We start from the raw sequence: 15,988 nt of genomic DNA on the forward strand, positions 1-15,988 counted from the left end.
GACTTGCCCATAAACACCACAGCAGGATTCAAACCCACCTGTACAGGGTTTGAGATGCTTCCTGAAACCACAGACCCTCCTGCCTCAGCCTCCTCCCAGCTGCAGGCAAGCAGTGCGTGCGCGCACGCGCGCACACACACGCACGCACTCCAGGGCCCCCATCCCCATATATCAACAAGCAAGCACCACTGGCCTGTTCTCACTGAAGACACAGGGAACTCAGTGTGGCCCCCACACAGACCCCTCCCTGAGCATTTTCACTTAGCAAATGTTTAAACCATGAATAGGATAGCAAAGGGTTGTCACAAATTGGGAAATCAGAAACTAGGAAAAAGTCATCTATAATCTTTGGGCCCTATGGGGCAAGGATGATCTTTCTTACATCTCAGGAGTTGGTGGCTGGCTGGTCAGTGGCTGTCCTCTGAGGGACCCTGTGGGGGGATCGCCTGCCCTGGGAGGAGGCTCCATGGATGACTTTAGGCGCCTTCCAACCTCTGACTGGCGTGGTGCTCTGCGTGACTCTGCCTGAGTCAGCCAAGATTCTATAGCAGCCAGTGAAGTGCTGACCAGGTTTACAAAACTGGACTGATGTCTGCATCAATGTGGGGTTTATAGCTCAGTAATGTAAACTACTCATCAGAAGGAGGGGTGTTCAGGAAAAAGAATGAGCCCCACTTTCACTAGCTTAACAGGGGCTAACGAGATGTCTCTGATGTGAGCGACCCCGGCACCAGCCTTGCTATTGGAAAATGAGACACGGACCCTCTAGGAGCCCACGGTCCAGCAGGGGTGGTGGCTCTGTCACAGAGACATGCCCAGGGCATCATGGAGCACACGGAGAGGCCCTGGGGTGCTGGGGGATGGCAGAGAAGGCTTCCAGGAAGAGGTAGGCCGGCCCTGGGTACTGAAGAAGGAAACGGATTTCTAGAAAAGGGAGAAGAGATAAGCAAAGGGGCAGGTGCTGGGAACTGCAGAGGGGGTCAGGAGAGGAAGAGGAGAAGAGAGAGCAGCCCACAGACAGCCCCAGGGTGCTGGAGGAGAGCAGCTGAGTGGATACTGGAGCGAGAGGCAGGTGGAAGGCGTGGGCCGTGTGGCAACTTGAACTTCATCCTGAGCCAGGGCAACTGTTCTGTTTCTTCTTGGACCTTTTACACTGTCTGGTTTATAGTTGCGTCCCCACTGCTGGGAGCACTGAGGGCAGGAGCCACACATGCTCTGCTCAGCACTCCCAGAGCCTCACGTGGGGCTCGGCAGGAAAGAGTGAATGAAAGTGTTCAAGCACAGCCACAGCCTTGCCTTTGCACAGCACGGGTCCACGGGGACCCAGCACCTCACAGTGAGCCCACTGGAGGGGGGCCTCCTGCCTCAGTCTCTCAGGCCCCCAGACTCCTTTGGGTGGAAAGTCTTTTTTTTAAAAAGGAAACAGAAGAAATCACACGTGCTTCACTAATTACAGACTGTCTCTCCAAAATCTACCACTAGATGGTGCTAAGTGACTTTAATGAGAAATGATACCTGGGAGGGTCACACTGCAATTAATATGACTTTTTCCACGTTCCTGTCACAGAAACTCTATCAATTCAATTTAGGAAGACAGAAGTGCCTGTACTTTCTCTCCCACCTTTAAGAAGGGCCATCCCCAGGGGCCTCAGGCGTGGTCTATGTCTGGCTTCAAAGCAGGGGCCACCAGCTCCAATCTCAGGTGTTATTCCTTCCATCCTGTGCACTAGTGTTCTCAAACTTGAGCCCGTGGACCCTCCTGGAGGGCTTGTTAAAAGAGACGGTTGGGCCCCACCCCAGAGTTCCTGATGCAGTAGATCTGGGATGGGTCTGTGAATGCGCATTTCTGACAAGTGCCCAGGTGATGCTGATGCTGCCCGTTCAGGGGCCCCACCCTGAGGACCCTGCTATGGAGGGTTCTGGAAGCATCAAATGCCCTAACCATAGGCAGAACCAGCTGCCACAGCCCTGCCAGGCAGGAGCCCTCAGACTACAAAGAGCTCTTCCTCCCTCGTCCCCCGCCTCCCCCCGACCCCAATCATAGCACTGGCCCTGCTGAGGGACTAGGCTGCCCAATCTCCCTTGGAACACTCAGCTTAGCTACTCCATTGGAAAGCCATTAAAACCCTTTAAAAATCAGCAAAAGGCCAGCCATGAATATCTCACGAATAAGGCTGGGGAGGGCCCAAGCCAGCAACTTAGGTGAACCAGAAATAGAACATTCTGACCTAACCTGGGATCCACCCTATAACAGGGTTCTCAAAGTATAGTTCCTGGACCAGCAGCAGCATCTGGAAGTTTAGAAATGCAAATTCTTGGGCCACACTCCAGACCTACAGAGTCACAAACTCATGGGTGGGCCCAGCCATATCTGTGTTTTAATTAAAGCTAATGAGGTAGAATTTTGGTCCTCATGACCTTTGCCTCCTAACATTGCATGCACGAATATGTTACATTCATTACACAGCAAAAGGAATTCTGCAGATGTAATTAAGGTTCTGAATCAGGGGGATTTTTCTAGATTATTCCTAATCACATGAGCCTTAAAAGCAAAAGAAGTCAGAGAGGTTAGAGGCACAGAAGGATCTGATGCACCTCTGGCTTTCAAGATGGAGGGGGCCATACGCCAAGGAACGTGGGCAGCCTCTAGAACAGTTCCGGGCCAACAGCCAGCAAAGAAATGGGGTCCTCGGTCCTACCTGCACACAGGTGAATCCTGCCAACAACCTGAATGAGACTGGAAGCAGACTCTCCCCCAAGAGCCTCCAGGTAAGGGGGACCCACGCTGGCCAACACCTTTTCTTCAGCCCTGAGAGACCCCAAGCAGAGAAACCAACCGCGCCCGCCCAGACTGCTAACCTATGGGACCACGAGATAACTGTGCTGTTTTTTTTGTTTTTTGTTTTTTTTTTTTATTGCTTTTTTTTTTTTTTTTTTTTTTTTTTTTTTTTTTTTTTGTGAGGAGATCAGCCCTGAGCTAACATCCGCCAATCCTCCTCCTTTTTTTGCTGAGGAAGACGGCCCTGGGCTAACATCCGTGCCCATCCTCCTCCACTTTATATGGGACGCCGCCACAGCATGGCTTACCTAGCAGTGCGTCGGTGCGCGCCCGGGATTCGAACCAGCGAACCCCGGGCCGCCGCAGCGGAGCGCGCGCACTTAACCGCTTGCGCCACCGGGCCGGCCCCTAACTGTGCTGTTTTAAGCCCCCACATTTGTGGTAATTCATTACGGCAACAGGAGAAAACTAACACAACTTATGTTTCATTAGACCCACTGCCAGATTTTATTTAATATAAGCCCATATATTATAATATAGGAAATGATTTGGTACTATTTTGAAAACTGTTTCAATATAATTGGTTTCCTTTTAATTGTATGTACTTTATTTTATGCCTTTAACAACATTTTTCTGAGAGAGGGTCCAGACTGCCAAGAGGAGGGGGGGACACAGCAGAGAAGAGAAGGTCAAGGCCCCTGATTTAGAGAGACAGCGACAGCAGAGGGAGCCTAGGAAGTCTTTCTGCAGCAACTATGGGTGGGGACCACACAGTTTTATTCTACATTCTCAGAAACTGGGTTCATCCTTTATGAAATGCCTTATTTTTATATTCAACAAATACACATATGTACACAGAGGGACAAACATCCTTTTTGCCCTGGAACTGCAATTTACCACATCGGAAGGGGCTCTTTCCTCTTTTCTCAGTACCTGGGGCAGTGTTTTTCAACTTTATCACCAGGGCCACAGGAAAAGCCACATTTTACACTGTAAACCATACACATCATACAACTATGTATGTGTGTGTGCACACATATTTGAATAAATATATATTTAAATATACATACATACTTAAATATACATACATATATACATACATATTTAACATACACACATACATATTTAAAATACAGGTTTCACAAAACAAATCCTTCCTTTTTACTTGCCACGCACTCTGTCTTGTGTTATTAATTTCTTCTTTTTTAATACCAGTCGATACTGGTGAATTCATTTTACAACCCAGTAATGAGTTGTAACTGGTGGTTTGGAAAACACTGTTTTTAGGACCATGACTGATCTTGCATCCACTTCCCCAATCTCACACACACACACGCATATACATATATACACATACGCACATACACACACATACCATACACACGTGCACATATACACAATACACATACATACACACACAAACATACACACATATACACACACACACACACCCTCCTCTGTCCTTTCAGGGCCTCAGAGTGAACCCCACGCTACCAAGTCACCAAAATGGTGCACCTGGCCCCTGAGCCATGGTTCTGCACACAAGAAGGAGGAGCTTGAAGGGCGGTACTCCATTTCTCGAGCTGTGATCTTTACCTCAGGGGACAATCACCAAACCCTGGTTTGCTTTCCAGCGGCCGCTGCCGGTTGCTCTGCAGTGACAGGTTTGTGCGGTGCATGGTGCGGTGGGAACTAGGATGTCTGGACTCTAAGGTCCCAAAATGAGATCCAAGGTCTGGAGGACACTGAATACCTATAAAAGGCACCACATCTCGTTGTGGCTGTAAAATGTTTTTGATTTTGTAGGCATTGGTGGGATAGAGACACATAATATATAAATTGGGTTTTATATATCAGACTCTAGAGAGTCAAATATTTTTAATTTTTGTTCTCTTGTCCCTTATGTGTACTTGTAAAACCAAATATCAATTTACTTTTGGATTTGGGAAATGCAGTTACACAGAGTATGAAGGTAAAGTATTTAGCCCAACGTCCCCATCAGCAGGGTCAGGTGTATGGTGACGAGAAAAAGAAAACTGAAAGGAATCAAGGGAGTGAACCTCGAAGCTCATTAACCAAGAAAGAAGCCACGGAAACAGGATTGAGCTTTTCTGTTGAGTTTAGTCTTCAAAGAAGATTCACCAAAAAAAGAGGGGCTGGGGAGGATGGAAATGTGAGCTTTATGCTAACAAATTCTGAGCAGAGGCAAACACTGCCACAACCCCTCCTTGCCAGGTCTGTAATCAGATTCCAAAGGAGAGATATTAGGTCATGAGAAGAGAAACAGGAAGCACAGATTTGAGCAAGCATAGGATAAAAATCCCACATGTGTCCACCTCTTCTTATTTTTAAAAACAAGTTTAAACTGGGCAACACAGATCAATTAAGAGAAGGCGGGACAGCCTTACGCTTGGAGGAGGGCACAAGGGCAACCTCCAAGGGGCCAGGAATTAGCGTGACCCACTGTCCCTGTTTTCCCAGGACTTTTCCAGTCTGGGCATGAGAGTCCTGTGTCCTGGGAAACCCTCAGAGCAGGACAGCTGGTCACCCTACTCAGTGCATCTTATTTCTGGCTCGGAGCGCTGGGCACACAGGTGTGTTGAGTTTGTGTGAATTCACCGAGTTGGATACCTGTGCGCTTCTCTGCATGCACGTGACACCTGAATAAAATGTGTTGACCACCTGATGCACATGTGTGGTGTGAGTTCCCCACAGCGAGTAGTGGACAGGAGGGTGCGGGGCGTACCTGGGCCTGCAGCTCGGCTCTCTGTGCCTGGAGGAAGGAGACCATCTCCCGGCCCTCTTCCAGCTGACTCTGCAGGGCGGCGGCCTCCCGTTCTGTCAAGAGCTTCTCCTGCACAAAGAAGGCCAGACTCAGCACTCACACATGCTTGACATTCGAGGAAACCCAAAGAGGAAAGCGTCAGAGAAGGTGTGGGGCCTGTTACGTTCTGCATGTTTGTATCCTCCTCTAATTCATATGCTGAAGCCCTAACCCCCAATGGGACAGTAAGAGGAGGTGGGGCCCTTGGAAGGTGATTAAGTCTAGATGAGGTCATGAGGGTGGGGGCCCCGTGGTGGGATTAGTGTCCTTATAAGAAGAGGAAGAGACACCAGAGTGCTCTCTCTCTCTCTCTCTAAGCATGCACCAAGGAGAGGCCATGTGAGCACACAGTGAGAAGGTGGCTGTCCACAAGCCAAGAAGTGGGCCCTCACCAGGAACCAAATTTGCCAGCAGGTCTGGCACTTCCAGCCTCCAGAACTGTGAGAAATAAATGTGTGCTGTTTGAGCTTCCCAGTCTGTGATGTTTGTTACAGCAGCCCGAGGTGACTAAGAGAGGCCCACAGGGGCCACTCCAAATGCCTCTTCACTCTGCCTTCAAAGTCTGAACCATAAATGCCATGAGTGTGAAGCACGGAGACTGAGCGTCAGGAGACCCGTGTTTAGAGTTGGTTGTGCCACGGACTGGCAGAGACTCTGGACAAGGCACCTTCCCTTCTGTCAAAAGGAAAACTCAGAATGCAGACTCTCACTGGGTTCTATTCTGTGTCCATGCGCATGGCACGCTCAGTCTGAGCCCAAGGCATCAACCACGCTAAGACATCGCTGCTGCTCAGAGAGGAGCACTGGGCTCCAAAGAGTGAAAGGGAGGCAGGGGCCCTGGTGAGGGAGCTGCATCACCCTATCAACACTCCACGAAACTCCTGGAAGGAGATCCCCCTCCACCTCTCCACACTCTGCTGAGCGGGTGCCCTTCTCCAACCGTCCTCTTCCCTGTCTATCCAAAAACATCCACATCACTGCAGAGAAGCCTGACTGCTCAGAGTAACGCCTCTGACGTGGAGCACGCTGCCTCCCGGCCGGGCAAAGTCAAAGCACAGCATGTGCCCCCGGCGCCCATGCTCAAGGCCACACGTGCAAGGCTCTCCAACACCTGCAAAGTGGCTGGAGCAACAACACAGACACGGAGACAGCTAGAGCAGGACAGACGTGCAGAAAGGGAGGAAGCGTGGGTCCAGGTCCCATGGTCTGACCACGGAGAAGGCGGGACTTGAGAGAGGTGTAACTGCAGAAGGTCCCCCTCGACTGTGTGTGTTTATTCTTGTTTCCTGGTGCATGGAGACGTGCATTCTCTCGGTCTCTCTCTGTGTCTCTCAGTGTCTGTTTCTCTCTGTTTCCATCTTCTTTGTTTCTCTGTGTCTCAGTCCCCATCTCCTTGCTCCAAAGACACAGACAAGGGGGTGGCTGGGAGCAGAAGGGGTACCAGTCTACGGAGGATGTGCAAATATGCCACACTTCGCAAATTCTAGACCTGCAGCCTCAGGATGGAGGCAGACACAGTGCAAACACATTATACCCTCTCCCCACTAGGGCCCTGCCTGCTTGTCTAGTCCCCTCTCTCCTCACTGCCCAGCTCCTCTTCATCTTATGTCCCTCCTCACGCCTGCCCACAGGGTGTCTCTGGCAAAGCCTCACACAGATACTTATTGAAGAGGAGGGAAGACAGCCCTGCAGCTGTCAGCTGGTAGCTGGCAGTAACCGCCAGGCCATGACGCTCCCTACCTATAAACCTATAAACGATGCCATGCCCAACATCCGAAGACGTCACTCTGGGGCCATGGGGGAACGAGACAGAAACAAGACCGCTCTATAATAGTGTCTGAGCTCAGACCAAAAGACCACTGTGCAACCACAAAAATGGCCAAACGTCCACTCCCCAGACTAACACAAATGATGCTGCTTAATTATCAAGTAACAGCGTTAGCCGCACTCCATCCCTCTGCCTCCCAGAAACAAATCAGGATGCTCAGTCACAGGACCAGCCCCCTCCTGAGCGCACCCAACCCAGCGCAGGGCCCCACCTACCTGACCGCTCCCCCAAGATTACCTAACATAGGCTCCAATCCCATCACTCGTCCCTCCTCCCTGAGACGCCCTGCGAGTCTCCACAGCGCGCACCCTCCCCTGCTGCAGTGAATAATAAACCTAGTTTTATTTGACCACAGGTGTGTCCCCAGTGGCCTCCGGCTAGAGGGCACTGACAGTATACTTTACTGACACACTACCAGTTGACCTGTGTTCCTAGGGAGCAATGCTAATTATATCCTCATTTGTGCAAAGGTGACTGACACAATTTTTAGCACAGGAACAAGAGTCCATGAAACAAACCCGAAAAGTGACCGTCTAACCAGTACACAGAATTTTTAAGCTAAGGTTAATAAAGAATGTGATGCTTTCTCAACTGTGCTTCTCCATCTTTAAGATGCACACGAATCCCAGGGGTTCCGGCTGAAATGCAGATTCTGACTCTGTGGGTCTGCTGGAGGTTGGCGGGAGGGTCTGCATTTCTAACCAGCTCCTAGCGATGCTCAGGATCACTGACGACCCTTGATGCTATCAAAACAAATCCAAACAGTCTCTATATTCTCACAACTCTGAAGAATTTTGTTACAAGGGAACAGATGATATGATTTAAAAAGTGTGCTCTGATGTAAAACACCTTTGAATTGGAGGAAAAAATGAGTTTTCAAAATAAAAATAAGGCATCTGGAGAGAAATCCCTGACAAAGAAAATTAAGGCTTTAAGAAGAGTTATTTTAGGCCTTTGCAGCAGCCTCAGGTGCACCAGTTAAGGAGAGCCGGCACGTGAAATGGTCACTGGTGGGCAATTTAGAGGAAAATATCTTCATGAAGGCCAAAAAAGGCAACTTTCCTACTGCTTAGATGTTACTTGGCAGTGTTCAGAAGTGTCTTCAAAAGCAAATTTGTGGATTTCTTTAGCTTTGATATAAAAAAATTAAGTTAGGGCCAGCCCTGATGGCCTAGTGGTTCAAGTTCAGCGCTCTCACCCCTTCCGTGGCCTGGGTTGGGTTCCCGGGCGTGGAACCATGTGGTAGCAGCTCACATAGAAGAACTAGAAGGACTTACAACTAGCATATACAACTATGCACTGGGGCTTTGGGGAGGAAAAAAAAATTAAGTTAAAACAAAACAAAAACCTCCAGCAGCAGCCACGCTAGCCCACTGTTTCTGCAGGTGGCTGATTAGTTGACCTGGGGCACGGCCTGGGCTGACCTCTAAGGCAATTCCAAGTGTCCCTAGGGTTGAGAACCACTGTCCTAAGTCATCCTGCAGAAAAACCCAGATTCTTTTCAGTTGCCCAGTCCACCAAACCCTGGAGCAGCTTACCACAGCCTCTGGAGAAGGGACACAATGACATTTTGTTTCAATCTGCTTCCCTTTCAGTTTATTTTTACACGTATCGTACTATACATCACAAAATCCCATAAAACACATTAGGAAAAAACTATGACAATATCCTGTTGAACAGCTAGAGCGCTAAGTGAAGAAGGAACGTGAAACATTATATTAGGAATAATGTTTTACATCTAAATTCCCATTTAAAAAAAATCAGTTTCAATAATCTCTATCTTTTCCCAATAGTTTTCACGCCACAAACTCACATAATCATTAGCAGAGCCCAACCTTGAAAATATAGTCACTAATTGTCTGACGCTCTCTGTATTCAAAAGTTATGGTCAAATTGATAAGGAGAATAAGAAAACAAACAACCCAACTAAAAAACGGGCAAAAGACTTGAGCAGATACTTCAACAAAGAAGATACATGTGGGCGGCAAATAAGCACATGAAAAGATGCTCAACATCACTAGTCATGAGGCGATGCGAGTTAAAACCACAGTGAGACACACAACATATCTATCAGAACAGCAAAAAGCAAAAACAAAATAAAACCCCGACACGCCCAGTGCTGGCACAAAGGCGACAGGGCCTCGCACGCATTGCCGGTGGGCATGCAGCAACGCCACACGGCTCTGGGAAACAGTCTGGCAGTTTCTTATAAACTATGCAAGGAAGAAGAGCCGGAAACTCGCAAGAGGAAATACCTAAGAAAATGGTCACGAACACAGTTTACGTCTGCAGGTGTCTCAATACCAGCGTTCACAGTCCGAGGGAAAGAACAGAAGAGCACCTTTCACGTGGGAGAGGGAAGAGTTACCCACCGCGCTCCCTGCAGTCTGACCTGACGCCTTCCCCGGAGTCTCTGGTAACTAGGCCCACGGGGCTGCACGAAGAATCTCCGGATGTGGTTGCCCTCCAGGCCTGGGATCCAGTTCTTACCTCCCTCATCCCACTCGTAATGGCGGATACGTGGGGAGTGGTCTGGACAATCTGCTGCAGGATGCTGACATAGGTCTGAATTTCCAGAAGATTCTGTTGGAGCAAGGAAAGCATTCTTGTTAACACCTGAGCTGCCCGAGTTTTTCCCTCCAGTACTAGGGCACCCCAGGGATAAATGCTTTCACATGTTTCACCGCCACAAATAGGACAGACCGTGATCTGTGCAAGGGGCACTTTATGTCTCCTAATCTTTACAAGAACAACAGGGCAGATGAATAAACTGAGGCTTGGTTTATTTCACCATGCCCCGTCAGTTACATGGATACTTTGCTGCTGTCTTCATAGAGCCCTGGATGGCAGAAGTATGAGAGAAAAGCGGAGATGGGGACAAAAGAGGCCCGGGGTGGGGTACAAAGGACCGTTACTGACACCAGAACAGCGCAGTGCTTCAAAGATGGGCCTGGACTAAATCACTTACTAGCTGCACATGGCCTCCGGCAAGCTATTTAAACCTCCTAAAACTCAGGCTCTTCTATAAAAGAGGGATAACAATCTAGAGGGGGTGCCCGATCCCCCTTACCAGCAGAACACCTGCGCCCAGCTCTGAGCATGAGGACTGATAACACAGAACAGCTGCCCTCTCTCCAGAGCACTGCCCTCAGCCAGCCAATGGCCACCTTGTCCAGGAAGCCACGCAACTGCCCCCAATCCCACCTCATGCCCAACCCAAGCCAGTGACACCCTGGCACAGGAACACCAAAGACCAACCCTCTTACCTCAAGGTGGGACCTTGATTCACGCTCCAGAGCCCCCTGGGATCAGGCTGAGGCTGGACTCCACCTGAGCCCACACCCTTGCTCAGTGCCTCCCCGTGCATCCTGCTTCCCCTCTCCCAACCTCCGCTTCTCCTGAGAGCTCTCCACTAACAGCAATCCCACAAAAATCACCACCTGAGCTCTGCTGATGGGGAACCTGGCCTGAGACATATCTCATGAGGCTGCTGTTGGGATCCGATGAGATCATGCATGGAAGCTTCATAGTGTGAGCTCTCCTTCTTCTTCTTCTTCTAAATGGCCTTGAAGAATGCTTTGAGCTGCTTAAAAACTGCCCTCGGGCACTGCTCCCAGGACTCCCGCAAAGCACAGCAGAGGCCAGAAGGCAGGTGGGGAGGAGGAAACAGGCCCACATGAGAGGAGGCTCCTGAATGCCGTGTTCTCACAATTAACCGGCTCAGAGGCAGTGCTAAAAAATTACATTTTTTGCATCTTCTGCATTTTCAGAGCTGAAACAGTTGACAGGCTGTAACTTAATCAAGACAGATCTATGTAAAATCCCTTTGTGAATTGCAATGTACTGTAGGGGAGGAAGAACTATTCCCCTGCCCTCTAGGTCCTTCTGGCTGGTCTAAGAATTAAATTGACATGAGATAGAATAACAGGAGAAAATCAAACAAATTTAATAACATGTACATATGGGAGAAATCCAGGAAAACTGAGTAACTCACCAAAATGTTGGAAGGCACTACCTTAAATACCATCTTCAGCTAAGAACAAAGGAAGATGTTAGGGGTACTGGTTTGGGACTTCAGAGGGGAGGAAGATAATTTACAAGATGAAAAAGCAAATGTTTGGTAAACAAATGTTTGCTGAGCCATCTATAGACAATGAGAACTCTGATCAAATGGGTTGTGCTAGGTTCCTCCCTGTCTACCACACCTAGTTCATAGTATACTCGAGTTCTCTGTGGTAATAACTCCTTCCTGGGACAGGCCCTCTATCTGAAATTCTTTTAGGCAGTTATGGGGAGGGTCAAAGTTTCCTTCTGAGACTTTGTTCTTAAAAATAATCAAGCCAAAGACACACATTTTGGGTGGCAAATTCTGATCCGCCTCAGTACCACACAGATATCAGCTCCCAACACCCCCAAGACGCACCATTGCCTCCTCCTCTAAACACGTGTGGCCCACCAACTGCTGTCCAGCAACCGACCCATTGCCCACATGGTTCAAGGGCAATGCACACAAAAGTAACCCACTCCAACCATCTCATTTTTCAGCCACCAGTGCCCTGGACTTGTCTGACCAAACCCAAACTGGGTTTTCCAGGACAAGGGCTTCAGAAGGTCATGGTTACCTTTTTGTACCTGTCCTTTGCCGCACTGATATCATCCTGCAGAAACTGGGCTTCGATCTGAAGGTGCAGGTTATGCAGTAAGGCTTCATCGGCTTCCTGCAACGAGAAAGAGTCACACATCCCACTCTGCTGGGCCGCACAGTGGAGGCATCGCGCATGGGTGTGAAGTTCGCCAGGTGTCTGAACACACGGACCGCCTGGGGTCTTATTAAAATGCAGATTCTTGTTCAGTAGGTCTGGGAGGCAGTCTGAGATTCTGCATTTCTAACAAGGCACTGGGTTAGCCCCTTGGACCTGGTCTAGAATGGTGGTTTTCAACAGGGGGGTGAGTTTGCCCTCAAGGGGACATTTGGCGATGTCTGGAGACATTTTTAATTGTCACCACTTGAGGGGTGGGGTGCCAGTACTGGCATCTAGTGGGTGGAGGCCAGGTATGCTGCTCAACATCCTACAATACACAGGACAGCCCCACACACCAAAGAACTCTCCAGTCCAAAATGTCAATAGAGCCATGGTTGAGAAACCTTGATCTAGAAAGATCAAGGAGAAAGTCAGGGCATATTTACATACCAATAATCTTAAAATTTAAGTTACATCTATATTTGTTCTATATCTCCTCATCAGTGACTTGAGTTTCTAAGACTAAGAATAGTTTTCCCTTAACAGTGAAGACTTCATTTTAATAATTTTCTCCCCAAGACTGTTGACACTTACCTTGAGACCATGTACCTTTAATACAAAATGCATGTTTTAGAATGATTGTTGTGAAGAGCGTTTGTTCCTTTAAAGTTGGAAACGACATTTATGACAGAAGGTTGAATGTTCTCACCAAATCTTTTGATAATTCACGACTTTTATCTCATGGATCTTGTTTGGCTAAACCAAATAGATTGAAGAACTGTTTGTGCTCTTAATAAGACAGTGCTGTGATGACTGGATTTGACTTAAATACTCCAGCGGCCCAGTGTGCAATTACAGGTGCGCATTACTGGGGTTCAGGGGGCTTGTCACCCTCCTGAGACACCTCTGCCACGCACACCTGCCAATACCTGAGGCCTTGCGAAGTGAATTGTTACTGATTTACTAATAACATGTTAAAAAGCATGATGAATGTTAGCAATGGTCTCTCATTAATAAAGGTGGATACGTGGTTTGCTACAATATTGAAGACACTTCCCCCCCACTGTGTGTACAGAGTTAAGACAGGTATGTGGACTGGCCAAGATACTTTGAGACATTCCCAAGGTTCCAGGGAGGCCCTTGGCCTGCACTCTTAGGAAAGGCACTCGATTCCTTAATCGTTCCTGTAACAGACCACTGGTGTAGGAAGATACATGATCGTCTGACACTGACAGTCAGGACATCAGAATTCTGACTCTATTCTATCACCCGCCTTGAATGAGCTGTTCATGCAAAGTGCTGCCTTAGCACCTAAACGTCAGAGAGTTAGGACTTTGTGGAGCCCAGAGGACAGGCTGTACAAACTTTGGGGACTGCATCAGAATAAATGCTTATTTAAGAATTATATGACAGTGTGAATTTGGTCTGAAACTTCAGCAGGATTGTTGAGGAGCAGCTAACACTCACTCAACTCAAACTTCTGAAGCTATCTTATCTACCAAAAAGAACTTAGACTTTATCTTAAAGAATTTAAGAGTTACACAAGATCAAATTGGTCACTTTGCAACCATTGGGAATGTATCTTAAAGCATTCCTTCTGCATAGGTTTATGCAAGTAAAAATTAAATAAGTTATTCTAATATAGCATTGTCCAAGTCTCAGGCATAATTTTAAATTTTCTAGTAGCGACGTTAAATAAAATTAAAAGAAATGGGTGGAAGTAATTTTAATCATATATTTTATTTCACTCAATATACCCAAAATCTTATCATTTCATCATGTAATCAATATTTTAAAAGTTACTAATAAGATATTTTACATTTTTTTTTCTGGCTAGGTCTTTGAAACCTCGTGTGTATCTTACACTTATAACACATCGCAATTTGAACTCTCCGCGTTTCAGTCACTCCACAGCCACATGTGGCTAGTGGTTCCCCAGCTGGCCAGTACAACTCCAGAGGATTAATTTTAGGCACAATGGAGCATCTCATCCTTCCTCCATGTCTCCTCCAGGGTTCTGCTCCAGGGTGAATCCCACCAGTCTCCCTATCCTCTAGTTTCTGGTTAACAAATCCTTTCCTCTGAAGACTCTGAAATCTCTTCATGGGTACTAGGGATGCCAACATGGGGTGACCAGGAGGGAAACCTGAGACAGAAGGAGGGAAGGACGCCAAGGCCCAGAGCTAGTTCCTTGCCCATGGCCCCTGGACTCTCCTGCCTGCTCTCTCAGAGGCTCCACTGACTTCCCAGCCCTGGAGCTGGGTCTCTGCTGCCTCCAGCACCACCACCCACTGGGAGAAGCAAGAGTGTGTGGGAAAATCTCTCCCTTCAAGAGACTCACACATGGTGTGAAGTTTGTTTTTTCTGGTTTTCTTGAGGAATATTAGCCCTTAGCTAACATCTATTGCCAACTCTCCTCTTTTTGCTGAGGAACACTGGCCCTGAGCTAACACCAGTGCCCATCTTCCTCTACTTTATATGGGACACCACCACAGCACGGCTTGATGAGCAGTGCATAGGTCCACGCCTGGGATATGAACCTGCGAACCCTGGGCCACCGAAGCAGAGCACATGAACTTAACCGCTACACCACCGGGCCTGCCCCAATGTTTTTTTTTAATCAGAAGTAAAAGAATGAACCAAATTACACAAAGGAATGCATGTTTCCAGGTACAGGGCTCCAAACTGAACTAAACGTGAAATCTAACCATGGGTGTTTAGCTTCTGGGCTTATTCTTTTGATTAATGAATTAATCAGTTGCTGACTTCTGATGAGCTCTGCCTTCAGTTTACCATTCTGGGGGCTTAATGAAGGGTCCTCAGATCCTGTGCACAGGGACAGTTACGCGAGTTCAATGAAAACTCAAGAGCACTGTTTCTTCTTTCAGAAGACAGACGCTGCCCATCCCTGGGAGATGGAATCTTATTGATGCACTTGTGCGAATAAGGCATTAATTCCCCAGGGAAGGTGGGCAGATCCCTTGGAGGTCCTGGTGTCTGGCTTTCTGAATTACCCAGAATTATCACATAAGCCTGGTTAAGCCCCTTCAGGAGAGAAATGGTGGCGAAAAGAAAGCCTGGGTGTCTTTCAAGCAACGAGAAATGGCTGAGGAACCAGAAAGATCCAGGGTAATTCACAGAACCCAAAGGAAAAACAGCCTGGCCTCAGGAATGACAGAAACCAGGGCAGTCCCAGGAATCTAAGCAGCAGGAGTTAAGGGTGCTGCCCTCAGAATGACCTAGCTCCAAACGAATTCATCTCTGGGCCTCAGGAGTCACATTTCTGGGAGAGAGCTGTGATTGGCCAACATGAGTCACATGACTGTCATCTTGCTTGACAGTCCTACCAGGACAACACTGACGGGAAGGAAAATCCAAGTGTTCAGGGACGCAGCCTCCCTCGCTTCAGGCACAGTGGTTCCTGTGGAAGTGATTCTCAACCCTGGGGATGAAACACCCCTTAGAAGGGCATGGCTAAATCTGGGGCAAGGTGAGGGAGTACCGGGTGAGGACCTGAGCCAGGCCCTCTGGATATTTTCCACCTTCCCCACCCCCTCGCACCCCTCTTAAGACTGCTGAAAATGGGGTGGGGTGGAGAATTCCCAAACATCTTAATTTTTACCAAAAATTCATCCACAATTGACACACAATTACCGGAGCTGAAGAAATGGAAATAGGGTTTCAAGGACCTTTTGTGTTATTATTTATAAAGCGACCAAACACTGAGAATTTTAGAAATTTAGAAATAGAAGGGACCCTAAAGGTCATTGGTCCCCAACCTTTTTAAGCCACACATGTTATCCTTCAAATGAAAT

General features: G+C 48.0%; 1 protein-coding gene across 1 annotated transcript in view; it reads right to left on the minus strand.

The window, feature by feature from the left end:
- Nucleotides 1-15,988, minus strand: part of BFSP1 (beaded filament structural protein 1) — a 38,320-nt gene that overhangs the window by 10,532 nt on the left and 11,800 nt on the right. The window contains exons 3-5 of the mRNA XM_058563266.1: nt 12,054-12,149; nt 9,922-10,014; nt 5,526-5,633 (exon numbers count right to left, since the gene is read on the minus strand). Coding sequence (XP_058419249.1) covers nt 5,526-5,633; nt 9,922-10,014; nt 12,054-12,149 — 297 coding nt within the window. The remainder of the gene's footprint in view (nt 1-5,525; nt 5,634-9,921; nt 10,015-12,053; nt 12,150-15,988) is intronic.

Source organism: Diceros bicornis, chromosome 19 (genome assembly GCF_020826845.1).
Source record: "Diceros bicornis minor isolate mBicDic1 chromosome 19, mDicBic1.mat.cur, whole genome shotgun sequence".
NCBI classification, from domain to species: Eukaryota; Metazoa; Chordata; class Mammalia; order Perissodactyla; family Rhinocerotidae; genus Diceros; species Diceros bicornis.